This window comes from Pimephales promelas, chromosome 24 (genome assembly GCF_988280905.1).
Source record: "Pimephales promelas chromosome 24, fPimPro1.hap1.1, whole genome shotgun sequence".
NCBI lineage: Eukaryota > Metazoa > Chordata > Actinopteri > Cypriniformes > Leuciscidae > Pimephales > Pimephales promelas.
This window is the reverse complement of record NC_142792.1, coordinates 14,500,054-14,526,739: the sequence shown is the minus strand read 5'-3', so window position 1 is coordinate 14,526,739 and position 26,686 is coordinate 14,500,054. Positions and strand designations below refer to the sequence as shown.

The following is a 26,686-nucleotide window of genomic DNA, read 5'->3' as shown; positions in this document are numbered from 1 at the left end:
CCGGCCTGGCATCAGGCAGCTGCCTCTCAGAGGGATTATGTGGCTTAACTGTACCAGAGGCACAAGGATACCAAACACTGGCCTGGCAGCGATGAGAGCTCCATGGAGTGGCACCTTAGGCCAGTTGCATAAATATACAGTAGCCACTATGTTTGTCCAACCAGCAGTTAGTCAAGGGGTAATTCAAATTTGACCAATCTACTTTTTAATGTAACTGTCATAAAAAATCTGTCATTTATATCCAGTCTTAAAGAGAAAAAAAATTAGATGACTAACTTAAGATTAGTTTATGTAACCGGCCATTTTACTCTGTACACTCTGAGCACATGTGCAGATATTCTCCCCTCAGGTGGACATTATGAAAGGTGTGTTATACCACTCACATGCTGGAAATTAGGTCTGAGTCTGAAAGCTGTTAAATATGATCACATGTGTATTCGGCATGTTTATTCATGATCAAATTGGTTTAATTTTTTGATGAATGTTTAAGGGAATATTCTGGGTTACATGCAAGTTATGTAGCATAAAGTTGATTAATACAAAAAAAAAACTACTCGTGAGCTTAAAGAACAAGAAAAACATAAAACGGATGTTGAGGAGAGAAAATGTACAGTATATGAAGAGTTCAGATGCAAAAGCCTCTAAGTGCCATTTAAAATTTTCTTCTAGAATGATAATTTTTATCAAGCTTGTATATTTAAGTTCAGTAATTTCACTTAAATTGCAATGAAGATTACCTATTAATTGTAATTTAAGTGAAATTACTGAACTTAAATATACAAGCTTGATAAAAATTATTATTCTAGAAGAAAATTTCAAATGGCACTTAGAGGCTTTTGCATCTGAACTCTTCATATAATTACTTACAACTTTTAAAATTTTAGGGTCAGTAAGATTTTTTAATTATGTGAATTTTATTCAGTGAGGATTAAAGATATTTCAACTGTTATAATTCTTTTCTTTCTTTTTTTTCAAATAAATGCTGTTCTTTTAAACTTCCACTCAGCAACGAATCCAAAAAAAATTATCACAGTTTTCACAAAAATATTAACAAAACGAAATGTGTCTTGAGCACAAAATCAGCATTTTAGACGGATTTTTCTGAAGGATCGTCTGAAACTGAAGACTAAATTACATTTACATTTTAAAAAGAAAACAGTTTTTAACTATTTCAACGATAATACATCCACAACATTGCTGTTTTCACTCAAGCAACGGCAAACATAAGAGACTTCTTTCAAAATAAATCATTCAAAAAAAATCTTATACCAGCCCCTAACCTTTAGTGTGCATTAATGTTTTGTTTGATCTGTAAAGCTGTTTAAATCATCCTTTTTTTACATCTTGTAATGGTTTATGACGTTAAGTTTTAAAGTTGTAATATTGGATATAACTTAAATAGTAAGTCATTTTTAACATGCATATCGTTTAGGTTTTATTGCTATACGTTTGAAACAGTGAATACACTGTAAAAAAAATTATATGATCAATAAGTTATAACATTGTAAAACAACTCATCCAAATTAATTTAAACATTTTTTTAAAACTTTTTTTATGTTATACAAGAATTAACTAATAATTTTTTTAAGTCAGTTTATTGTGATTTAAGTTAAAATGACTTAAATATCCAAGTTGATAGTACTGCTTAAAAATGTAAGGCAACAACTTTGTTTTGAAGGCTATTTTACCGTGTCTGGACTAGCCACATTCACTTCCGCAGTTAGTGCCTCACTGTAGTTTTTTTGCTTATTTTTATTTTTAAGAAAAGAAGGGATTATCAATATTATGCCACAAATGTTGTGACCTGAGCTTAATACTGAACCTGGAACATTCATGGAAGCAAACCATACAATTGATTTTTTCACATGAAAAAATCTTGATATCAGCAGTGAAAGGCTTTGGAGATGAAATGAGCATTGATTCATCTGTGTCAGATGTCATTTCTCAACAGTCAACAAATCAGTTACGTGTATGGGGGTGTGAGTGATGGTGCACCTTGCTTCTCACTGGTGGGTTTCTTTCGGTTCTTAGAGCTGCTCTCAGACACTCTTGAGCGGACAGAACAAGAGGATGATGTCCTTGATCCACTCTCCACATTGATGGGCTAAAAGCACCAAAATGAACACACAAACAGGTCAACACAAGAGTGTATAACCACCAAATGTAAACGTGTGTGTTAAAGCGTGGGCTGCAAAGAAGCAATGGCCTGAACAGTAATCAGTCCTGGGGAAAATCTATTGTACAAGAAGTTAATTGACAGCAGCTTACAACACATTCATGTTTCGCCACCCTCCCCTCGCCTTCCGCCTCCCTTCATAAAAGAAAGATTAATGCCTCCATCCCTTTGCACCTGCATCAAGTGTTTTGTGTCCTCGTACCCCTTGCTGACACTGTTTACCTCCTAAACCTTGCCCTATGGCCCCACTGTGGCACATCCATGCCCTAAAATCCAGCCCCCTTATCAGCGTGGCAAGTCAGAGTAGCCCAACTTCCTAGCGGCTGCACCTTTTTCTTGTCCGTATTGACTGATTAGCCCCACACCTGCCACCCAGCAGCAAGCAGAAATCCCCCAGTCGCCTCCATACAGAAATGACAGCCATAAAGTCGCTCCTAGATTCCTCTATGTGTGTGTTGAAATGGTTTTACGAGCAAGGTACTCACCCCAGGGCACTTTCTGTGTCCCTTGAAAGTTGCCAAAGAATCTTGGCTGCTGTTTCTGCTACTTAATGGTTTGCGGTTGTCCGAGACTGCAAATAGACACACGCACGGTTGAAGACAACAGCCATGTTTACAATATACATGAAGAGGGACCATATGAGTGATTAATGCTTGTTTTTGACATGACTGAAGGTCCGTAATCCTTCTGCAAATACTGATAGAAATGGTGCCTCACAAACCTGCAGCAGCACCTGTCTAGTCGGAGCATGCCAGGTGCAGACACACCTAGCGAGGAGCCTGGCCTCCACGCGCTGCCGTGCGTGTTTGTGCCAGACTTTAGAAACACATTAACACTATTTCAAAACACATCCCATCAAGATTGCACCCAAATCTGATCCGGCACACGTGGGCTTCCTTTGTAGTGCCTTTATCTGTGGATTGCGCTTGAACAATGCACAATAGCCGCATCGCAGGATCAAGTCCTGATAGGGGGGCCGTCGAGACCAGACGTGTGGATGAACTGAGGTTTTGGGTTAATGATAAACTTGACCCGTTTTTTATCTTGATTAATATGACTTTTTCATAACTCCATAAAGATTTTTTTGGAGGAGCAACAAACCGCTACATCTTTATGGCTTCAGTTAAGGACTTGTAGCCGCGCGCCCTGGAACAGATGAGAGGCATGCCGGCTTTGGTTCAAAGGTAACGGCAACGGGGTCGCACACACACACGCACAGAGACAAATACTGAAAACATAACCCTCAAGGACGGCCAACAATCGGCACACCCGTAACGTTATTCCCCGACGCCCTCTCCTTTACACAGCACAAATGGCAAATTTCCCCAACTCAAATCAACCGTTCCTCTTGGAATTTTTTTTTCCCTCCAAACAGTTATTTAAAGGCAATCAAGGAGCTGTTGCTCGTGAATGTAAACATCGCAATCTGATGTGAGGTCACGGGGAAAGATAGCATGGGTCCATTGGGTTTGCCTTTTTACGCGCAAATACGCAGAGAGACAGGCAAGCTTATACGTGTGCACACCCACACACAAACAGACGCACACATCTACCGCTACGCTGGACAGGTGCTTGGCAGCTTGCTATATGATATGTAATGTACCTGTGGACTGATAATATTGGGGAATGCCCGAGCTCCAGACTCTAAGGCCAGGTTCATACTCCTCCCCGTCCGGAGTGTAACACCATTCGGGGCTTGGGATGGACCCAGGGCTTTCAGATCTTTTTCGGTCCAATAGCAAAAGCTGCACGCGGGACAAAGATCCCAGATCACCAGAATCACATCCCACAGTCAATGCTGCAAGTCCAGGACTCAGATCTGTGGAAAAATAGAAAGGACAGGCATGCATCAGCCAGCTAAGTTGATGTGAAGGTGACATAAAAGCACTTTCGTTGCCTTGTTTTTTAGTGAAAATTGAATTAAAGTTAATTAATACTGAATGGATGATAAATCAAATAAAAATTCAAGATTTTTCTGTTAAATCAGTGATAAATTGGAAGAATGATCTAAATTGAATGTGTAATCGTAGTTTGTTTTTTTAAATATAGGCAGAATTATTTGAATTAAAATTCTAATATATTATATGTTTATATCATTTAAAATATATGCAATAATATTTTATTGATTATTCATGTATCCAAAATGACCATAAAGTTTATGAAGTTACATTTTTATCACATTTTTCCCCCTTTGGGCTGTTCCATGTGACTGCTTTTTGAGGAAACCTGTTGGATGTATATATTATATATTACTGTGTGTGTGTGTGTGTGTGTATATATATATATATATATATATTAATATATATATATATATATATATATATATATATATATATATATATATATATATATATATATATATATAAATTATGACAACATAATGCCCAGGTTATTTACATTACAACTTAAGTTACATTTACCGTAGTACCAATAACTCTAGATATAATATAATATAATATAATATAATATAATATAATATAATATAATATAATATAATATAATATAAAATAATATAATATAATATAATATAATATCATTTAATATAATATAATATAATATAATATAATATAATATAATATAATATAATATAATATAATATAATATAATATAATATAATATTCAGGGCTTCAAGGGTTGAACAACTTAAATGCTTAAATGTAAAAATAAACCGATGATTGTGAACTTGTTAACTTGACCTATGTCTGAAATCTGTGTACTAGGCTTACCTTTCTTTTTTCCCCTTCTTTTTTAAGAGGGTTAAGGATCACACTTTCATCATGTCCCATAAGGGGCCTGTGTTTGCAATCACACCCTGTGGAAATGGCATCACTATCGCTATGGGCCACATATGCAAATCTCCCACCTACACTGAGGTGTGGCAATTCAGGGAATTCACTCTACTTTCTCACTATGAACCCTGAATCTTAGCACCTAAGTCGTTATTTTTAAAGGCACTTGATTACAATTTCTGTTAACCAGTGCCTTTCAGAGTTACTCAGACAAAAGATGGGGAGACAAATGTGATGAAAAAGATACTGATTAAGGGATAACGTGTAACAATCACCTAATTTTTTAAATGTCCCCAGATGAAGAAATTACTTCTCTGAAGACCTCTCACTAATGTCTGATTTTAGTATCAGTTTTTGTCTTAGATGTTTCTCCTAATCCTTTAGAGAAAAAAACATGCAAAAACCTACACGTCTTGCTGGTTATGCTACTTAAGCTTGGTGGGAACACCAATATCTGAAACACAACATACAGTCGAACCAAAATTTATTCAGACACCGTCAACATTTCTCACATTATCACAGTTTATTCCCTATAGAAAATGGTAATAAAATATGACAAGAACTGTCATTCTGGTTGGAAGCTAGAAAGGTGAGAGGGTCAGGTCAGGAGTCAGGTCACAGACACCTTGTGAATACCTAACAGCCAAATTAAAAACACACACACACACACACACACACACACAGAGAGAGAGAGAGAGAGAGAGAGAGAGAGAGAGAGAGAGAGACATGGAGGGGACTTTCTATTGATATAATGATTCAAATTTTATACTGTAAAACTGTTTTTATGATCCCTTAAACCTACCCACCACAGAAAAAAAATTCAATACATTTTTATATGATTTTTAAGCTGATTTCCTCAAATATTACTGGTATTACTATCCTTGTGTATCCTTGTCATATTGTAGGGAATACCAGGTACACATACGCACACGGCAATAATCCTCAGGGCAGAGTGAAGACTGTGAATCCAAGTGAAGGATTAAGTTTCCAACAAAAACAGATTTGAAAAAATGTCTGCAAGGCAACGTATGAGACAATGGCAGGTTAACACACTGGTAAATGAAGTTTACACAAGTTGGGGATTTAAAGTGCTACCAGAAAAAAAAAAGAAAAAAAAAATATATATATATATACACACACAGTAATGTTTATATACATATATATATATATATATATATATATATATATATGAAGAGTTCAGATGCAAAAGCCTCTAAGTGCCATTTGAAATTTTCTTCTAGAATGATAATTTTTATCAAGCTTATATATTTAAGTTCAGTGATTTCACATAAATGGCAATGAAGATTACCTATTAATTGTTATTTAAGTGAAATTACTGAACTTAAATATACAAGCTTGATAAAAATCATCATTAAAGAAGAAAATTTCAAATGGCATTTAGAGTCTTCTAACTCTTGCAAGAGAGGCTTGCATCTGAACTCTTCATATATATAACACTGGTAAATGAAGTTTACACAAGTTGGGGATTTAAAGTGCTACCAGAAATATATATATATATATATATATATATATATATATATATATACAGTAATGTTTATATATACATATATATATATATATATATATATATATATATATATATATATATAACACACTGGTAAATGAAGTTTACACAAGTTGGGGGATTTAAAGTGCTACCAGAAATATATATATATATATATATATATATATATACAGTAATGTTTATATATATATATATATATTATACACTACCATTCAAAAGATTAGAATCGGTATGATTTTTTTAATAAAAATGAATACTTTAGCGTTATTTATAGTGTTAGAAAATATTTAGATTTCAAATAAATGCTATAATTTCTATTAAGAAACATAAAAAAAAAATATATCAAACATGTTATAATTGATTTCTGAAGGATCACATGATACTGAATACTGTAGTTAGAGCAGCTAAAAATTCAGCTTTCAGCTATTCCTGCATCACAGGAATAATTTGGATAGAAGAAAAAAAACGTATTACAAAGGAAATATTCCAGGCCCTATTCAATCACGTATATTTGCATATAGTAGAATGCCAATATAAAAAGCCTCTGTTTGGATTGTGTCCAATATTACCTGTGGTAGGTGAGGATCGGTCAGTTTGACTCCCGGGTGGGTGGTCTGGGGACACACAGGAACTTGAGCGAGGGGCCAGATCATCCAGCTCAGCAAAGATATCAGACTGGGACCTGTTGGACTGGGAGTCAGGGGTCGATTCTGTTATACACTGCCCTGAAACGGGCCAAACACATGATGTGTGTAAATACAAACGCAATTCTGTTTAAACATCTTTTCAGGAATTTGCATTTTGTTTGCAATGAACGTTTTGACCTATTTCCTCAGCTGTTATACCAGCTTAAGGTTTTATTACTGCCTTGGGCTGAATGAATATTAGCAAGTCCTCAATAAACTAAACAACAACCAACATCCCACCCTACCCTGCAGCACTGTCTCAGTTCTGAGAATGACTTTTAGCCTATAGCTTCTGTGGTAAACGTATAAACAGATTCAGTCTTTTAGAATGCTGAGTGCCTTGTAACAACTGTTCTTTGAAAGTCCCTTGTGTACACAGTATTATATATGTACACATATTCTATTCTCATCTCAGACTCACATAGACATTCATAAACATATATATACATAGGTAGGGTGTGATGCTGGTTGTTGATATTCATTCAGCCCGGTCGATCTAGGTCAAAACGTTCATTGCGATAAAATGCAAATTCCTGAAAAGAGTCTATAGAGAGATGTTTACACAGTATATTGCATCTATATATATAGACAAACAAGGCTTTTTAACCAAGGCTTCCATATTCACTTGCACAGACGCACGGCTATTGTAGGCAGGCCTCGGCTTACCACTCACACACACAATGGAGGGACTTGACTCGACACTTCAGAGCATATTGGTGCTGTCAAGCGTCCCGTCATCTTCAGCCAAGTGCTTCTTGAGATGGTATGTGAATGTAAGGGAGTGCGCATGGATTTTGTGTACACCAGCCTATAGGTTGGATGGAGGCAGCACCTCAAATCTTGGTCTAAAATGCCACTGAAAGGGGACAGAAATGCCCTGGTAATGAAAATGAAACTTTGTGAATTTCTGTTTTTATTTATTTTTATTTTTTTTAAATTCTGTTATCTATCAATAACCTACAGGACTATTCCATGAAAGACTTAAGTGTTTAGTGGCTTATAGTAGTATCTTTATTCGCTTTTTCAAGGGTGACTGTTGTTCATTATATGTGGCTAATATTTATGGAAGCTTCCTTTCCACCTCACAATAACAAAAAAAATTTGTAAGAAAGTTTAGAATAACAGACTGATCTCATGAAATGGCGTATGTATGACCAATGACCAATTCGTATTTCCATTTTTGGCGTGCTATCAACACATAATCGCTTTTCAGTGTGTTTATGAACGCCGTTGACTTAACGTTATTACTGTATATATAAATATATGACCTACCCCAACCCCGTCCCTAAACCTACCCGTCACTGGGGTTAATAGTATTTATGAGTCTTCCCCTACCATCCTAGGAAAAAAAAATATCGCTCCCCAGATGTAGATCTATATTTTGCTTCGTTTCGCTCAGACATTTAACGGCGTAGACTTACACACGGATAGCTCAAAATGCGTATGTTGTATGTTTTGTATGTTTACGCAAAAGTCATGACGCCATGTTGCGAATAAACATACCTCATTTGTCAGTTGTCAGTTTTGATTTATTTAAAGCTACCCCCATCTAGCGGTGAAAAGGTGAATACTAGTTTCTGTTCCTCTCAATTCCGAATTCGAAAACTCCTACGGTGGCCAATGTAGTCCAAGATTAACATTTTTTTTTTCTTTATTTATTTATCAGGGACAATGCACAAAATACATTAATCTTGCGAAGAGATGCTTTGTGCCAGAGTTAGCCGAAGCTAGTTTTTATCCGCAGTCCCCGGGCAAGTGCACACAATTTAAGACATTAGAACATTGCAAAACAACTATTAATAGTAATATAGCTACACATATTAGTCTATGACTATCATATAAAAACAATCAGATACAAAATGAGAGAACATATTCAAAGGACCATCTCTACTCACAATGTATACATTAAACGCACTGATGCTGACACAGCTGGTTATCAAGAATGTATTTCTTTAAGTTTTTAGAAAAATGGTTCACATCTGCAGACAGCTTTAAACTGTTGGGGAGTTGATTCCATTGTTTTATAGTTTTAAATGAATAAGCTGTTTGTGCAAAGGCGGATGATCTTTTCGGGATAGCCAAGTTTTTATGAACCGTTGATCGAGAAGTTCGATTTGTTTGTTCCGAATAAAATTTTATGAAATTTTTCATTAAGGGTGAAAAATTGAGGTTATTAACAATTTTAAAAACAGTTCTTAAATTTGTAAATAAAATTAGGGAATCAAAACGTAATACTTTATATTTACGAAAAATGTTGCAATGATGATAGTGCTGGGTTTTTCTGTCAAGCACCTTTAATGCCTGATTATAGACTAATCTAAGTGGTTTAATTGTGGTTTCGTTGGCCTGAGACCAACAGGACAAACAATATGTGATGTGTGAGGAAATCATAGCATTAAAATATATGAAAGCTGCCTCAATTGTCAAACGATTCCTAATGTGTTTAAAAATAGAAATATTATATTTAATAGAGTTAGTCATTCTTTTAATATGTTTTTTAAAACTTAACGTTTGATCTAGATGGACACCTAAATATTTAATCTCTGTCACAATGGTAATTTGTTGCCCATTAAAATAGATGTTAGGCACATATTTAATTTTGTTTGACTTAGCAAAATACATTCCAACAGTTTTTTTAGTATTTAGTGTCAAGCAAGAAGAGTTTAGCCAATTTCCTATTTTGTCCATATAAGGACAATTTAGTGGCGACTTGCTCCGTATCCCTCCCATGTGTGTAGATGACAGCATCATCTGCATACATGATGATATCCACGCCCTTGCACACAGCTGGGAGATCATTAATATAAATACTAAACAACAAGGGTCCCAGAATTGATCCTTGCTGGGCTTCAGAGTGGACAATATATTTTTCACCCTCACACATTGCATCCTGTTTGCTAGATATGATTGTATCCAGTTTAATGTCTCTATAGACAGATTATACTTAGAAAGCCTAGACAGGAGGACACTGTGGTTCACCGTGTCAAATGCCTTGCTTAAGTCCAAAAACACGGCCCCCACTGTGCCCCCTCCGTCCAAACTGGCCCTTATATTCTCTGTCAGATAGCAACAGGCTGCATCGGTGGAATGGTTACGTCTAAAGCCGAACTGCATGGGGTGCAACAAATTGTTACGGTCGAGGTGATCAGTTAGCTGCTCTATGATGGCTTTCTCGAGTATTTTAGATACTACAGGCATTATGCTAATAGGCCTGTAGTTGCTTATTTCATTTTTATATCCAGATTTGTATATAGGAGTTGAAAGATGCTCTCTTCAATTGATTTATTCACGATATCCGTAATAACTGGTGTTAAAATCTCCCTATGTTTTTTAATTAAAGAGCTATCAATTCCCCAAAAGTCTTTAGCTTTTGAATTTGATATAGGGATTGTATTATTTTATCTGTTTTAAAATCATCAATGCTTTTAAAATATAAAGCTTCATCATGATCACTAACAGGTGGCTGAGGTAAACAAGGATGATGCAGTCCAGAGGCATGCTGAATAATTTCATTCACTGAGTCAATAAAATAATCATTAAAATGGTTTGAAACTGTTTGTCCATCCTTGTGGAATTCATCATTTATTTTCAGCTCTATTATTCCGCTCTTAGTTTGCGCCTTTCCAGTTAATTTATCTATAGTTTGCCAAAGTTCTTTAGAGTTTCCCTGGCTTTCATGGCTTCCAATTCGACCTCGTCCCCGAGTGTTAACTCAAACGTAAACGCGAAAGGTGAAGCTTGAATTAACGGGTATGTCCCTCTTTGGCTAATGTTCTTTCAAGATGGAGGGGCAACATGGCGTATGTATGTAAGTAATATGTATTTTCAATGGCATATTATACACTCATTACTTGAACGAAGTAAATATAGATTAATGAGCACATATATTTTTGCTAACCAATTAGAAATCTGATGTAAAATACGTTTCATCCTCATTCAAGTCAACATTTGAAAGTTGACAATTGTATTAAAATAAAATTAGCAGAAACTGTTTAAACTGTTTAAATTGTTGAGTCAAAATGTTTAGTGGCTAATTCTCTTAGTTAGTGTGAAATAGCTTAACTTTCCTTCTCTGGCCAAATGGTATGGAGAGTGTCATGGCCAGGCAGTGTGTGTGTGGTAGGGCAGTCTCAGTGAGGCCTGGGGGTCCCGCTCATTGTCAAGGACAGTTACACTCTTTAGATGGGACTGAAAGAGGCCGCTGTAGGGTTGGCCACTGACTGCTGGACCATAGCATGGGGAGTGACAGCAAGGCGTTTTTTTTTTTTTTTTTTTTCCCCCAAAATACTAGACTAGCCTATAGTGTTGTACACACAACCACACACACAAATTAGGAAAAGGTCACTGATACCCCCACCCCACCCAAGTGTAAGTTTCTGTCCTTCTGTTGCATTTCATTTCCCACTAAACCACAGCTTCACTATCATATCAGTGATATATTTATCTATCTGGCCCCATGAATTAGTAAACAAGGCACAGATTGTCACTTTATCATTTCTTTGAAAAAAAAAGAGAGAGAAAGGACGAATAAACCCCTCTGCAAATTCTGAATTGTTTGCTCTCTTTCATGAACTCTCCGTTTGAGTCAGATGTCAGTGGCCCGGCTCTTTTTCCTGACTGGACGGTAAATTAGCGCATGGAGGGCATCTAAGAGATACGCATTGTAGCTGAGGCTCACTCACTGTTCACCCGTCAGAGAGGCGGCGGTCAGCTCGGATTTATGACCACGGCTCCACACGTCTGCTTTTCAGGGAGCGGAGAGAATAGAGAGAGAAAAGAGGAAGAAAGAAGGGAACGCGGGAGGCTAAAGCTAAGGGAAGAACACGCCGCAGCCGGCATCATCGCTTCCCTCCCTCATCCCCCACAACATCCCCCATTGTAAAGGCCTTGGCCGCTTTGAACTGGGGAATCAAACGGTACCAGCCTGATTCCCTATCAAAAGAACCCCCTCGCTTTCCCTCTGCTTTCAGTAAAGAAGAGAAGAGAAAAGCTCCTTGCCATATTTATGACTTAGTCCCTGTGTCGAGAAAGCTGAAGCTCATGGTCATGATGTAGGACTTTGATTTTCTTTTGTTCTCTTTCATGTTTGAGGTATGGTGAATGTTCAATTCTATTTGGCCCAACTGACCCCCAGCGTGTGTGCATGAATACACAAGAGTCAGTCTAATAAAGCACACAGTGTTTGGAGGTGTGTGTGTGAGATCAGATTTGTCCATTCTTTCAGGAATGTAATCTCTGAAAAATATACTCAGAAGAATAACAAGGGTAATATGCATTATAATGCAAAAAAGAAAAATTTGCTAAACATCAAAGCACAATATTGTTTTACACAATTACACTGACAATTTTCTGAAGTGCTTCTTGTAGTCATTATAGTTTATATTATAGTAATTATAGTTTATAGCTTATATTTACAACAATAATGTATATATCCCATTAAAGGAGAACTCCAGCGCAAAATGAACCTTTGGTCTAATAAAACATTGGTACCTAGTCAACCGTTCTCTGAGATTTGTTTTCATTTCCTAAGATGGCTCCTGTCTGTATACACGAAGTGAACTGTCTTTATAAAGTATCTTCTTATTAAACGGTCTGTACACTTACAAAGTTCTCAATGCTTCGTTTTGCACGGACCCTCATTATGTTACTGCGTTAGTGTGGGGCTATTTTGAGCCTTGGTAGTGGTATTAACTAGCGATTTCTTTATACTTAGTAAACGCCCCCAGTACTAGCATTATACGCTAAACAGTTTTTAGACATAAAACTCTTTACATTCGATTATCATGAAAACAAATCTCAGGGAACGATTGACTAGGTACCAATGTTTTATTAGACCAAAGGTTCATTGTTCGCCGGAGTTCTCCTTTAAAACTCACCTTGCGGTTCATCTTCCTGAGGCATAATGGGAGGCAGCACTGGCCAAAGGGTCCATTCCGACTGACTATCTGCTGCTGAGCAAACAGGCTTTTGAGACTGAATGCTCAGGTCAGTCTGGCTGGATCCAAGGCGTCCATGCAGGCTTTCATCTGTGGACCATTGGGCGGCTGAGGTTTGCCGTGATTTAGGAGTTTTAGAAATGTAAATTGGAGTGTCTGGCAAGCAAGTGGAAGGTGTTTCTTGTTTGCAGGACTTGAGAGATCTGGAGAGATGTGCTTGAAGGACTTCCATTCGTGAGTTGGCTTGACTGAAACTTCCTGCAGAGCTGAAGTGAAGCTCGGGGAGAGAAGTAGAGCAGCCCTTTTGATAACCATTATTCTCGTTGAGGTCATAAGCATGATTATCTTCATCATCGGTGCTATTATCAGCAAAATGGTCAACACTGAAGTTCACTGATAACATAAAGAGAGTGCAGAGATAAGTCAATTAAGGTTTCATTTCACCATTTACATTTGTAAATCAGTATAAGGAGAACAGATACCTGACAAGGCCTCTGAGAAGCTACTGTTCAGGTCTGTGCTACGGCTGAACTGGCTGGACGAAGGGCGGCTGAAATCAGAAAGAGAATTTGGGGTCACAGGAGAGGTTGGGGTGCATGGAGTAATTGGGGTACTTGGGGTTCTTTGGGTGCCTGGAGTTGTTGGGGTACTTGGGGTTCTTTGGGTGCCTGGAGTTGTTGGGGTACTTGGGGTTCTTTGGGTGCCTGGAGTTGTTGGGGTGGCTGTTATGCTGGGGGTTGTCGGGGTAGATATTGGGGTCGTTGGTGTCATTGTCTCTTCTTTAGCCATTTTGGGGTGCCCTTGATTCAGAACTTGTGGAGCAGAGCATGCATCTTCTTCCTCATCTGTCAGCTGAAAGTGTGTATTGGGGGTTTGGGATCTCTGAGGTTCATCAACAAACCTAAGAGTCAGAGAAGGACTTGCTGGGGGTGCTGAAGAAATAGGGAATCTGGGTACATGGGGCAGAAACAAATTTGAAGCATTTCTACTGGAATTATCCATGTGTTGGTGCTTCCTGAGATCTGGGAAAAGAAGAGATTGAAATGAACGTGAATATAAGGTCAACCCATCTCTAAGGGGTAGCAGAGGTTCAGGACAGGGAGGATCAACTCTGCAGGATGGTGGTTCCTTTGGGGCAGGATTGGACATCCCTCTCCAAAGGAGAGATTACATCTGGGTCAAGGTTATTGTTGCTCTGGATAGTGAGGTTTGGGGAAGCTTTACTCAAAAATGCAAATGAGAAAGTGCATCACTAATGCACAAGAGCAGAAATCCTTCACTAAGCAAACCATAGCATACACGTAGCACAGAGCACCCAGACTGCAGCTGTCTCATGTAGAGATGAACACGACACACTCACACACACACACTGGCTTAATGACAGGCATTGTTCAGGGCACACACAAAAAGAGGTCCTGAATAATTAACATGGGGGTCCTGCATGAGGGTCAGGCGGAAAGCGTATTCATCATCATTTACAGCTAAAAAGGAGAGGAGAGAGGCAAAGGCCACCCAGCCCAATAGCTGATGCTACCCTACTCCACTGAGCCTCAGAGCAAACAGTCTTTTGCCTGTTGCGGGCCCCTGGTTCCTAACAAGGGCCCCGGACACCCCCCTCGAAAACGCTGCCCCTCTGCAGGAGCAGCTGTCCAGTTCCCAGCTCAGAATGCAGAGTGACTCTAAGATATGATAATTACCACTTGCGACCACTATATGAAGGAACTCATTCTCATAATTGGGATTAGAAACCCCATATAGCTAATTATGGATGCAATGACAGCAAACTAAACAAATGAGCCTGGCCCCACTCTGTCTTTGATGGCCCTTGATGCCGATGCCTGCTGGGAGAGATTTTCACTGTTCTGTTGCAGTATTCCTTCATGGGGTTTCTCTTGCTGATGGAATCACAATGAAAAAAATTCTGTTTTTGTGAAGATGTCTTGTTATTACAAAGGTTGTGGCTAAAATTCACAGAGTTTGGGACTAAATAGTTTTGGGTGGGCCCCATATCCACTGAGCTTATTGAATTTGTGCAATAAAAAAGTCTGTCTCTATCTATCTATCTATCTATCTATCTATCTATCTATCTATCTATCTATCTATCTATCTATCTATCTATCTATCTATCTATCTATCTATCTATCTATCTATCTATCTATCTATCTATCTATCTATCTATCTATCTATCTATCTATCTATCTATCTACCTACCTATTCATCCATCCATCCATCCATCCATCCTTCCATCCTTCCATCCACCCATCCATCCATCCAACTATCTATCTATCTATCTATCTATCTATCTATCTATCTATCTATCTATCTATCTATCTATCTATCTATCTATCTATCTATCTATCTATCTATCTATCTATCTATCTATCTATCTATCTATCTATCTATCTATCTATCTATCTATCTATCTATCTATCTATCTCTCTGTCTGTCCGTCTATCTGTCTGGCTGTCTGGCTGGCTGTCTGGCTGTCTGGCTGGCTGTATATCCTTCTATCTATCGCCTATCAACCTTTTTGTTTTATGTTAAATTTTGTGCAAGGTTTGTTAATATAAATGATTAAAAATAAACTCTATTTCAAATTTGTTAATATAAATATAAAATTGTGTAAATTTCAATTAAAATCTAGGAATTGTGTCTTAATTGAAGACAACTAAACTTTGAATGCTGCGCATCCCTGCCAGATTGAAAGCTTCATGCTGTGGAGATTTTTTTTTTTCTTGGCCATGGAATCAACGGGAAAAACATTCACTAATAAACCAACCGTCTCTGGCTCTTGTCCCTTATCGTATGTTGTCCCCCAGGCCAGTATGGTGTGAGTCCTCCCAGCAGGGGCCTGTGTTGAAGCAGACCAGAGGCCCCTACACAATACGCTCTTGTTCCACTCAGTCTGTGTCACTGAGGAGTCAGAGGACAGAACAGCGAGAGAAAAGGATTGAGTGAGGAGAAAGAGAAAAAGTGAGAGAGAGAGGCTGGAAAGGACATAGCTGCACTGCTGTTCTTACAATACCATTGCCTAGTCCATCTGTCACAGTCTCACACACACACACACACACACACACAATGTATGTGTGTGAACGACATGTGTCATATCACACTGTTGTGGCCTCGCCCCCCTACTCTCTCCTTGGGGAGCTAAAGGCAGGTCGGGGTTGATTGTTAGAGTCTCTGAGCACCATATGGCTGTATAATTAGTTTTGGCTTGTGATGTAGAGTTATGCTCCCATCTCTGTTGACTCCCAAGCTCGCTCTGAAAGACAGGGTCCTGATGCACGTTAATGACCAATCCTGCCCAAATACCTTCACACCATAGCAAAGGCCCAATGGAAGTATCAAGCCACCAGGAGGGAGTAAACACACAAAATATGGGCATAATGGATACATGGCATTTATTTAGATTCATACTTTAAATGTCAGACCATTTTGTTTAATTTGAGCAAAAAAGACAAAGCTTAGTTGGGTTATGAGTGTGTTTTGATAAGGAAGATCATATGTGTTAATACGATTAATTTAAATAAGGGGTTAAACGATATTAAAATTATAATAATGATAAGTCAATAGTTATTTTCATACAATGGCCAAAAAATAGATAAATAGCCAATATTATTTTTTTATACAATTTTGTCTAAAAAAATAAAAAATTAATAAAGCAATATAAACTACAGTAAAATTGTGAATTTAGGCAAATTTAGCCATCACAACATTATAATGTACAATATAAAAAATTGATTTTGAGATTGGCTAAAGAAATAAGAGTTTAGAGACTGAAGATGGCAAAATAATCTAAATGGTGAAATCAGCATGCATAATTATACATTCAGTATCGTCCGATAATTAAAACATACCAAATTACCGAATGATAACAGATATATCATGTGTGTCAATGTCCTTCCTTTTTCATTTTTTTCATGCATTTAGGTGATGGCAGTTAACTGGGATGAAAAAAATATCAGTAAAAGGACTGTAGCCATACTAACCTGGCCATATTTGAGGTTGTGGAGCACTCAGGCTCTGCTGTTGTTGTTTTTGCCCCAAACGATTAGGGCCTGGTCTGGAGTGCGCATTTAGGAAATGTTGGGTTCTAAAACTGACAGGACAGGCCTCCATATGAGCATGAAAGCGAGAACACAAGGGTGGAGGGCCATTCTCACGCTTTATAGCCTGAAAAGATTTAAAAAAAAAAAGTTTATGTTCATTTTATTCATTTATAAAATAACATTTGGAAAGTTACTTCATTGGTTCAGCCTTGCTTTGAAAAATCACCTCTCTGTAGTGCCCCCTAGTGTTGACTCATTGAAACAATTATTCAATATTGCCTGTAATATTCATTCATGATATTCACATATATTTAGCATTTTCCTCAATTAAGTTGCTGATTTTGGGGGGGAAAGAAAGCAAGAAGCAGCAGTTTGTCATTATTGATATTTAGAAGGGTTAATAGCAGCATTCCTGAGCTAATTCACAGCCTTTTTTTATAGTACATAACAAACATATAACGTAAATTCATACAGGAATTTGAATAGTATCTTGGTAATTATAGCAGTTCTCTGTGTTTGTGTGTGTGCCTGCACATTTTCTCTTTGCTTTGTGAAGCCAGATGGGTGCCACACTGCTTATAACCTGTCAGAGAGCAAGTTTTAACCTGTCCAGTGCCACAGGGCAATGTTAGCCAGCACAAATACACACACGTCTTGATGTCTTTATCCCTTTTGAATTGACTGACAGTAAATTGCAGAGTAAACACTCTATGTCTGAGCTGACAATGTTATCAAAGGGGACATGTGCTCCCTGTTCCCTGCGTTATTGGAGCTCAGAGCAGTGACCCAAAACCATTTTACACTCTCTCTCTGACACTAATGAAGCCTCTCCTCTGATACAAACAGATAGTCCTCACCCTTTATCTCCCCTCAATCATTTTTTTCATTCATTCGATCTCTCTTTCTGTCCTCCTGTCACAACACATCTGTTTTAAATGCCTAAAAAGGATCCCTATGCCATTAACTTTTTTTTTAAATGTTGTTGAGGTTAGTGAAACCTTTATGTTCTGGATAACTTAAAGCACATAATTGCACTAACAGCACAAATGATTTGAAAAAACAATTGTGTATATATATATATATATATATATATATATATATATATTAGCCCAAAATGTTGTGAATAGATATAAATATGACTATAATAACAATAATAATAATGCATTGTATAAACTTTAACTGTAAAATGAAAAAAAAAAACAAGTATTTAAGACTTTTTTTAATAATAATATTTTTTGTTGTTATGTTTGTTGTAGTTATTAATAATAAATAAATACATTCAATTTATTTTTACTAAAAATAAATAAATATATATATAAAAAAACGCGTACCATATAAACGCAAAAACTTTTTGGCGTATATATGCCACGAGAAATGACATTCGTGCTATAGATACGAACTTTCATGAAATCGGGCTCTAACTGAGACCGTATCATGAGATGTACACGTCTAAATGAACTTCATACCTAAAATTGTATTATTTGATAATCACGCTAAAGGATTTTATTCTGATTAATCATGAAACCCATACTTACAATTGTTTTCCCAAAGCATTAAACTTTTGCATGTAACTCGTCTCACATTGTACTACCTCATGTTGAAATGAGTTGCACATTGTGTGTGAATTTGGCCTGGCATATGATAAACTGAACAGAAATGCAGTTACATTGACGCCATGCTTATCTAGTGAACTTTTGGCTTTTTTTGACTTGGGCACACTCTAATATTGTGTAGGTATCAGGGAGTTTTACTCATTTAAAAATTGGGCCTTATTAGTGTGCATCAGCTCCAATGCCAACGTTCACGAAAGCGAAGCGTTTACTTGCAAAAGCTTGGAGTCCTCTGAAAGTGGCATTGTATATTAAACGCTGAGTGTCTTTGACCTTGTAATGGTGTTTGTAGCCCCATGTCGGGCCTGAGGGTCCTCTGCCCCAGTGTGTGGGCTCTTCAGAGGCCTACAGGAAATTACATGACCCCCTGGCGTCAGGCGGCCTGCACTGCGACACACACACGCACAACCGCCTGTACTAATGTCATTAACCTTGTGTGTTCATGCCGGACGGCCTTCTGACGGAGATGGGCAAGCGCACGCTCGTGAATGTAGGGAGTCTGTAAACCAGAGTCCCAGATGGCCCGCACCAAGAAGAGGCCAGCATACACTCCTCAGTCCCTTCACAAACACATGTACACACACGCACGCTTAATAGCACTGCCTCTGTGTGAACCCTCTGCCGGGGGGGGCGGCATGGCGATTGGGGCCAAACAGAAGTGTGTCTCTGTGCCTCTGTCTGCAGGGGAACAGAGGATTCCTCTCAAAAAGGCCTGACGTCTAAGAAAGCCAGGCTTAGCGCTAACAAGGTTAAACCCTGCTGAAAAAGAGTGACTTTTTCAATCAACCAGATTTGTGTTTCTGCCTGCGCCGTAATTAGCTTTGCTCTGGGACGGGGGGATGAGGAAGAGAGGAGTGGAGGAGAGGAGGGGAAGAGATGACAGTGGGAAGCATTGTGGAGTCTCTAGGATTGGGAGGACCAAATCTGATTAGCCGCTCGTGTCAGAAGCCAGGCTCAGATGCAGCTTAGCATTCTGAGCAACTTTCTACTTTCTGTCCCGGCAGACAATGAGGCTACTTTTTCAATCTCCTCTATTTCTCTTCACCCCCTTCACCTTCTCTTTTAAACTTTTTGCCCTGTCCAAAACTGCTTTCCCCATCCCGCAGAGTACAGAGCAAGCAACCGTGAATGTTCATAAAGGATATAGGCCTATATGATAGGGATATGTCCAATCAAGTTGCGCCTTCCACATAGCATACTCATGAGGGTGTCATACTCACCCTCATGTTGACACTGAACTTATATGTTTTTTTCCGGATTTGTTATCGAAATATCAAAAGTCCTATGCTCATGTCGATCACTGGCTGTGAATTTGCAATTTAGCTTTAATTATTCAAAGCTACTGTTCAAAGATTTGTGGTCAATGAGATTTTAATGATTATGCAGCAGGGATGCATTAAATGAGAAACCAGACAGTCTGGACATTTACAGTGTTACACAAGATTTCTATTTTAAATAAATGCTGTTCTTTTTAACTTTATATTCATCATAATCCTGATGTAAAATGTATGACGGTTTCCACAAACATATTAACCAGCAACTGTTTTCAATATTGATAATAGTAAGAACGATTTCTTGAGGAGCAAATATTAACTCTATTTTATATTAAATAAATACAGCCTTGGTAAGCATAAGAGACTTCTTAAAAAAATAAACATTTAAATTGTCTTAACAATCTTTCCAAACTTTTAGTATGTATTATTGGATCAGAATTTGAACACTAGTCCCTGCACTACACACATACTAACATTATTCTAACTATTTTTTTTCCTTTTCTTCTCTTTCCAAAGATATCAATTTAGAGATGCAACTGGTCAATACAGATTAAGCCAATACTTAAAAAAAAACTTTTGCTGATAATTTACTCACCTCCATGTCATCCAAGATATCCATGTCTTTCTTTCTTCAGTCGAAAAGAAATTAAGTTTTTTGATAAAAACATTCCAGGATTTTTCTCCATATAATGGACTTTAATGGTCACCAAACGGTTCAAGGTCTAAAAGACAGTTTCAGTGCAAACTGTTCAAAGAGCTTTAAATGATTCCAGACGATGAATAAGGGTCTTATCAAGAGCTGATCGCTCATTTAAAAAAAAAAGTTTACGTTTTATAAGCTCAAATGGTCGCCTTGCTCTGTTCTGTGATGAGCGTTCAAAATGAACAAATCTTTTTTCGTGTTATTTGGTTCATTCAACAAACGAAATGAAAGAATTGACTCAAAAAAGATTCATTCATGTTGATTTTGAGCTTATAAAACTCATAAACTTTTTTTTTGTTTTTTGTTTTAAAAGACTGATAAGACCCTTATTCATCGTCTGGAATCGTTTAAAGCCCTTTGAACAGTTTGTAGTTTGCACTGAAACTGTCTTTTGGACCTTAAACCGTTTGGTCCCCATTGAAGTCCATTATATGGAGAAAAATCCTGGAATGTTTTCATCAAAAACCTTAATTTCTTGTCGACTGAAGAAAGAAAGACATGGACATCTTGGATGACATGAGGGAGAGTAAATTATCAGCAGTAAGTTTTTTTTTTTAAAGTGAACTATTCCTTTAATGTGATGTTATGCCTGATATTATAGACCTTATGTAGCCCCGCCCCTTTTCAGCGCTGCGCTCGTTGTCTTTTGACTTCCGGTCTGTATCTCCACAGCGATCTTGCATAGGTATGAATGAACTGCTCGTAAAACATTTCTCGGTCGACATTTGTTAAGACATCTACTTTACAATGATCATGATAAACATTACAATGCTCATGATAACTTTTGTTAAGTCTACAATAAGTAAATCCACTTCACCAGCTAATTACTCCTCGACAGCGATGCCATAGAAATATACAGAGCGACCGCAAAACCGGAAGTTCAAAGATAATATTCTAAAGATGACGGCGCCCACGTTTCTCATATTGTGTCTAAATAAGTACAAAATAAAGCAAATAAAATGTGTAAATGCTGCAAGGCATTATTTTTACTTATTAAGCTGAAATATTATAAGTATTTGAATATAAAGAAAGTCACAAATCAACTTTCAACTCTAAACATCGTTTCACTGACCCAGAGTCAGAATTTAGCCTCTTATTGAGTGCTAACACAGACATGCCATTGTCTCCCCATCGGATGCCTGTATAGTTTGACTGTCGCTTGCCTTCCTGTGGCTACCCTCTTTCTTATGAGCACAAAAATGAAAGTCTAGCTCCACTCGCCATTAAAAAAGGACGTCATGCCAAACAGAATGCAACCCAAACCAAAGCATAAATCACAGTGTAAACAGCAGTGTTTGTCTGCGGAGCGAGGCGGGCCCATGAGTGTGTTTGCCCACCTGTGCATGTGTCATCATTTGGGCGTACAGTATTCAGGGCGCTGACGGCACTCGTGATGTCGTCTCAGTGGCGACAATGTCCATGGAGACCGTGAGGTATGAAGCAAATGGGTGGGTTAATGGTCTCTTGTTCTCAATAGATGTTTGGACTGGGACAGCCCCGTAAAGTTCAGAGGGTTTGAATACGGAGATGCGCCTAGTGTTTTATAGCATATGCCGAGGTGATCCAGAGGGCAGAAAATGTGTGTGTGTCAGCCTGGGTGTGCGTTTTTGTGTTTAGCAAAGCATAAGTGTTTATTCATACTTGTGAGCTTTGGCAGATTGTACCGGTACAATTTAAAGATGCAAATTAGTCAGTAAGAGGCTGGTTGATCTTTGTCTCTTTTTTTTTTCTTGTTTGTTTAACCAGAGGCCAAGACAGGAAGCCAACCCACACAACTCGCTGTCCCCATGGAAACCTCTCTGTTGCCTGTGGCACATTCACAGTCTCTGGCCTCTTAAAGACGGAGACAGTGAGGTGGATGGGCACGGGCCAACAGTGCATGTGTGTTTCCAAGCGATAGTGTTTGTTTATAAGAGTCAGATTTGAATATCAGTCATGACTTATTTGATTATGTCAATATGCGGCATGCTAAATCAATTGGAATTGTGCTTTGATGAAGTTTGATTACTCGTGTCAGTCTCGTGTCTACTGGTGTTCTGACACAATACTCACCGTATGATGCTGTCCTCTGTTCCACAGGACGGCTTGTCTCACAAAGCAGAAGTAATATGATGGTGCCTGGGGGACAGAAAACAGGTTTAGATAAGACTGATATTGACAGTAATTAGGTATGTTTTCTGAGGCAAACATGGTTCTATTGTTAATTATACTTTGGGTTGTGGTGTTGTTCTGAATAGGGCATAACTCATCCTGCATGACTTGTGCTATGGACATAAATCCTAATTCAAGCCTTGTGGCTTTTATTTGTTGTAGCCCTCAAACCGTATTCACTTTATAGCCCTTAATCCTGTAATTGTGGACAAATGTGGGCACAGAGGACACAGGTGTGATCCTAATTTTTATTTATTATAAATGTTATATCACTGTCTTTGATAAAGTTTTGTCTCTCCATTTATGGTGTTTTTTTTTATTTTGGGGGTATTTTTGAATTTATTTACTTCAAAAAGTACCATATTTTCTATGTAAATTATTTGTAGTTGTATTTTTTTTTATTTTTTTAACTACATTAAAATATCATTCCAATAAGTTCTTAGAGCTAAAACCTAAAGATGAAGTGACTTTGCTGTCACCTGGTGTCTTATTTTGGCTTATTTTAGAGTGCTCTAAATTACAGTTTTTCCCATTCATTTCTATGGGTGCCCATTTTTGACCCAAATACAAGATTAAGGAGGGTTTTTTTCACCCACTTAACATTGTAGAATTCAGTCAAAAAAAAAAAAAAAAAAAAGGTGTGTGTTCAGGAGGCAAACTTAGGAAAAGTAGCCCAGTCTTGTACCGCTCAGATCAAGGGAAGTATTTTTTAAAAATAAATCAAAACTATTTTGCCCACTTTTGTCCAGAATACGGTTTTAGGGTTAAACAAAATAAATTATAATCTTAAGTTGACAGTTTAACTTTTTTAGGCCTAAAAATACTTACTGCAAATATTTTTTTAGATTTTCTCTAATTCTACATGGATCCTCTAACACCCTCTTCCAAACCCATGTGGAAGTTTGAAAACCTGTCTGACAGTGAAATGAAAGAAAAATGCATTGGTTCTTTCATTGGCCAACGAGGGATAACCTCCCAGAACATCCTAGCGGAAGCATAATGTAGCAACATGTTAAAAACCCATCCAAACACCTTGCTTAGCAACACCCTGACAACCATCTACAACACCCTAGCATTGTGCCTTATTTTACACAGGCAAGCATTAAAAACGAATTATAATCTTAAGTTGACAGTTTAACTTTTTTCAGGCCTAAAAATACTTACTGCAAATCTTTTTTTCAAGTTTTCTCAAATTCTACACAGACCCTCTAACACCCTCTTGCAAACCCATGCGGAAGTTTGAAAACCTGTGTTTTAGTGATCAGACTTTTGATTTCCACCTGTCTGACAGTGAAATGAAAGAAAAATGCATTGTCTCGTTTGGGCCAGCAAGAAATAACCACCTGGCGGAAGCGTAATGTTGCAACATGTTAAAAACCCATTCAAACACCTTGCTTAGCAACACCCTGACAACCATCTACAACACCCTAGCATTGTGCCTTATTTTACACAGGCAAACATTAAATACGAAGAAGAAAAAAAACAGACTGATCTCATGAAATGGCGAATGTACGACACGGCAATTCGTATTTCCATTTTTGCAGTGCTATCAACACGCATAATCGCTCTTCAGCGTGTTTATGAACGGCGTTGACTTAACGTTACATTACTGTATATATAAATATATGGTCACCTACCCCAACCCCGTCCCTAAACCTACCCGTCACTGGGGTTAATACCATTTATGAGTCTTCCCCTACCATCCTATGAAAAAAATATCGCTCCAGATGTAGATCTACATTTTGCTTAGTTTCGCTCGAACATTTAACGGCGCGTACGTACACGCGGATAGCTCAATGCGTATAGATAACACGCCACTTGACTTGAAAGTGGCGTGTATGTTTACGCAAAGTCATGATGCAAAAAGATGAAAATGTTGGGACACATTTGTGGAAATGATTTCTTAATCTCCTCATGCAGACACTGGCTAAATTACCATGAACACACACACGCACACACTTATTCATAGACCTCCTTCTCAGAATGTCAATTGAACCTCTGTCTTTGCCTGAGAGCTGTGATGCATCTCAATGGTGAATACCCACCACTGCACCAGCCTTTCTGAAGAGTTCATCAAGCTCTCATCAGCTATCTTAGCCTCTAGCTGCGATACAACTAGCCTGTGGGGGTCTCATCTCCTTCGCTACAGCTCTCTTTTTCTTTTCACTCACTCTTGGACACTCTCATCTATCTGACCTGTGGCCCAGGGCTCCAACAGAGACTCATCCATCACCATCCCTCTTGTCTATCCCTGTCCCCGTTCACTGAGGTCACGTATCTCGCTCCTCTAAGGTCATCAGTCTTACTGTGGCAGATGCCAGAGCTTCTGAGTCAGCTCCAGCCTGGCAGCCTGGTGGTTTTTCCTCTCTTTCACAGCGGTCGCACACTGGGGCAGGGAATTGTGCAATCTGAAGCCACCAGCCCACCTGTGGGTGGGACCAAAGGAAGAATATTGAACGCCTGCTTGAACCTGTCCATTGAGGAGCATTAAGAAAATCACTATTGACGGGTTGCGGCATTGTTCTCTAAAAGCTTCAGGATGGGACCGTGTTAAAGTTTTGTTTTGGATCTTTTTTTTTATATGAAAGAGCCACATTCAAAGCCTGTGGCCTGCGCACCTGACCACCATGCAGATTTTAACAAGGCTATCCATTGAAGCTTTAGGATACATATCATTAGTAGAGATGCAAATTTTTATCCAACAACAATTTGATGAATTCATGATTTTTTTCCCCTTTTGAAAGCGGTGCATTGTGAAATCTGAAATTAGTTCATGATTCGATCCAATTATTTTGGGCTGATTCATAATTATTAGGGCTGTCAAACGATTAATCGCGATTAATCGCATCCAAAATAAAAGTTTGTGGTTACATAATATATGTGGGTGCACTGTGTATAATTATTTTATTTATGTAAATACACACATATGCTTGTATATATTTAAGAAAAAAAATATTATTTATATATAAAATATTTATATTTATATATAATATAAATTATATTTAAATCTATACACAGTATATACATGAAAATATTTCTTAAATATATACATGCATGTGTGTGTATTTATATATATAAAATAACTATACACAGTGCACCCACATATATTATGTAAACACAAACTTTTATTTTGGATGCGATTAATCGCGATTAATCGTTTGACAGGCCTAATAATTATATACAAAAAGACGTGAAATGTAGCCGAAAATTTAATAAAAGTATAATAATAAAATATATCATTTGTACTATTATAGAAAAATTCTGCAGAATATAAAATACATTTAAAAAAATCTTAATGACTTTACAATCACAGTCTTGAAAAAATATGACAGTAAACTAACACAAACAAATATTAAGTACACTATCAAATAGAGTTACAGATTTGAATGTCATGTGACAGAAAATTAACTAAACCAATCATCAAAATATAAATAAAATCTGTCATGTACAGGGGGGAAATGACCATCTTAGAGTAATGCAGAGACTTATGTCATAGAATTAAAAGTAATTAATTCATGTGATAAACTACTACAATTATCCCAGAAAACATAATAGATAGCAATTTGTAAAAAAACAAACAAAAAAAAAAACAGCAGTTAACTTTGCTCAAATGGATACACATAATTATGAATAACAAAAATATGGGGCTGTTGCTCTGTGATGACCTCTGTAACATATTTCTCTTATCAGATTGATGCATTTTTACACTTCTATTTATTGGTCTTACCATCATTATAGCATTTGAATAAATTATTAAAACCAAAGTGGCCAGAGCTGTGAATCA

General features: G+C 37.6%; 2 protein-coding genes across 4 annotated transcripts in view; one reads left to right on the top strand and one right to left on the bottom strand.

Moving 5' to 3' along the window:
- recql (RecQ helicase-like) overlaps positions 1-26,686 on the top strand; it is a 79,617-nt gene that overhangs the window by 29,076 nt on the left and 23,855 nt on the right. The window lies entirely within an intron of this gene.
- LOC120477032 (uncharacterized) overlaps positions 1-26,686 on the bottom strand; it is a 60,837-nt gene that overhangs the window by 29,903 nt on the left and 4,248 nt on the right. For 2 of the 3 annotated variants that reach the window (XM_089127041.1, XM_039668401.2), the window contains exons 2-9: positions 22,804-22,869; positions 17,105-17,288; positions 13,595-14,134; positions 13,053-13,505; positions 7,060-7,215; positions 3,780-3,995; positions 2,662-2,747; positions 1,996-2,104 (exon numbers count right to left, since the gene is read on the bottom strand). In XM_089127041.1, the coding sequence (XP_088983167.1) occupies positions 1,996-2,104; positions 2,662-2,747; positions 3,780-3,995; positions 7,060-7,215; positions 13,053-13,505; positions 13,595-14,134; positions 17,105-17,288; positions 22,804-22,869 (1,810 nt within the window). Of the gene's footprint in view, positions 1-1,995; positions 2,105-2,661; positions 2,748-3,779; positions 3,996-7,059; positions 7,216-13,052; positions 13,506-13,594; positions 14,135-17,104; positions 17,289-22,803; positions 22,870-25,208; positions 25,329-26,686 lie in introns of all 3 variants that reach the window. The other variant, XM_039668400.2, reaches the window with a different exon arrangement.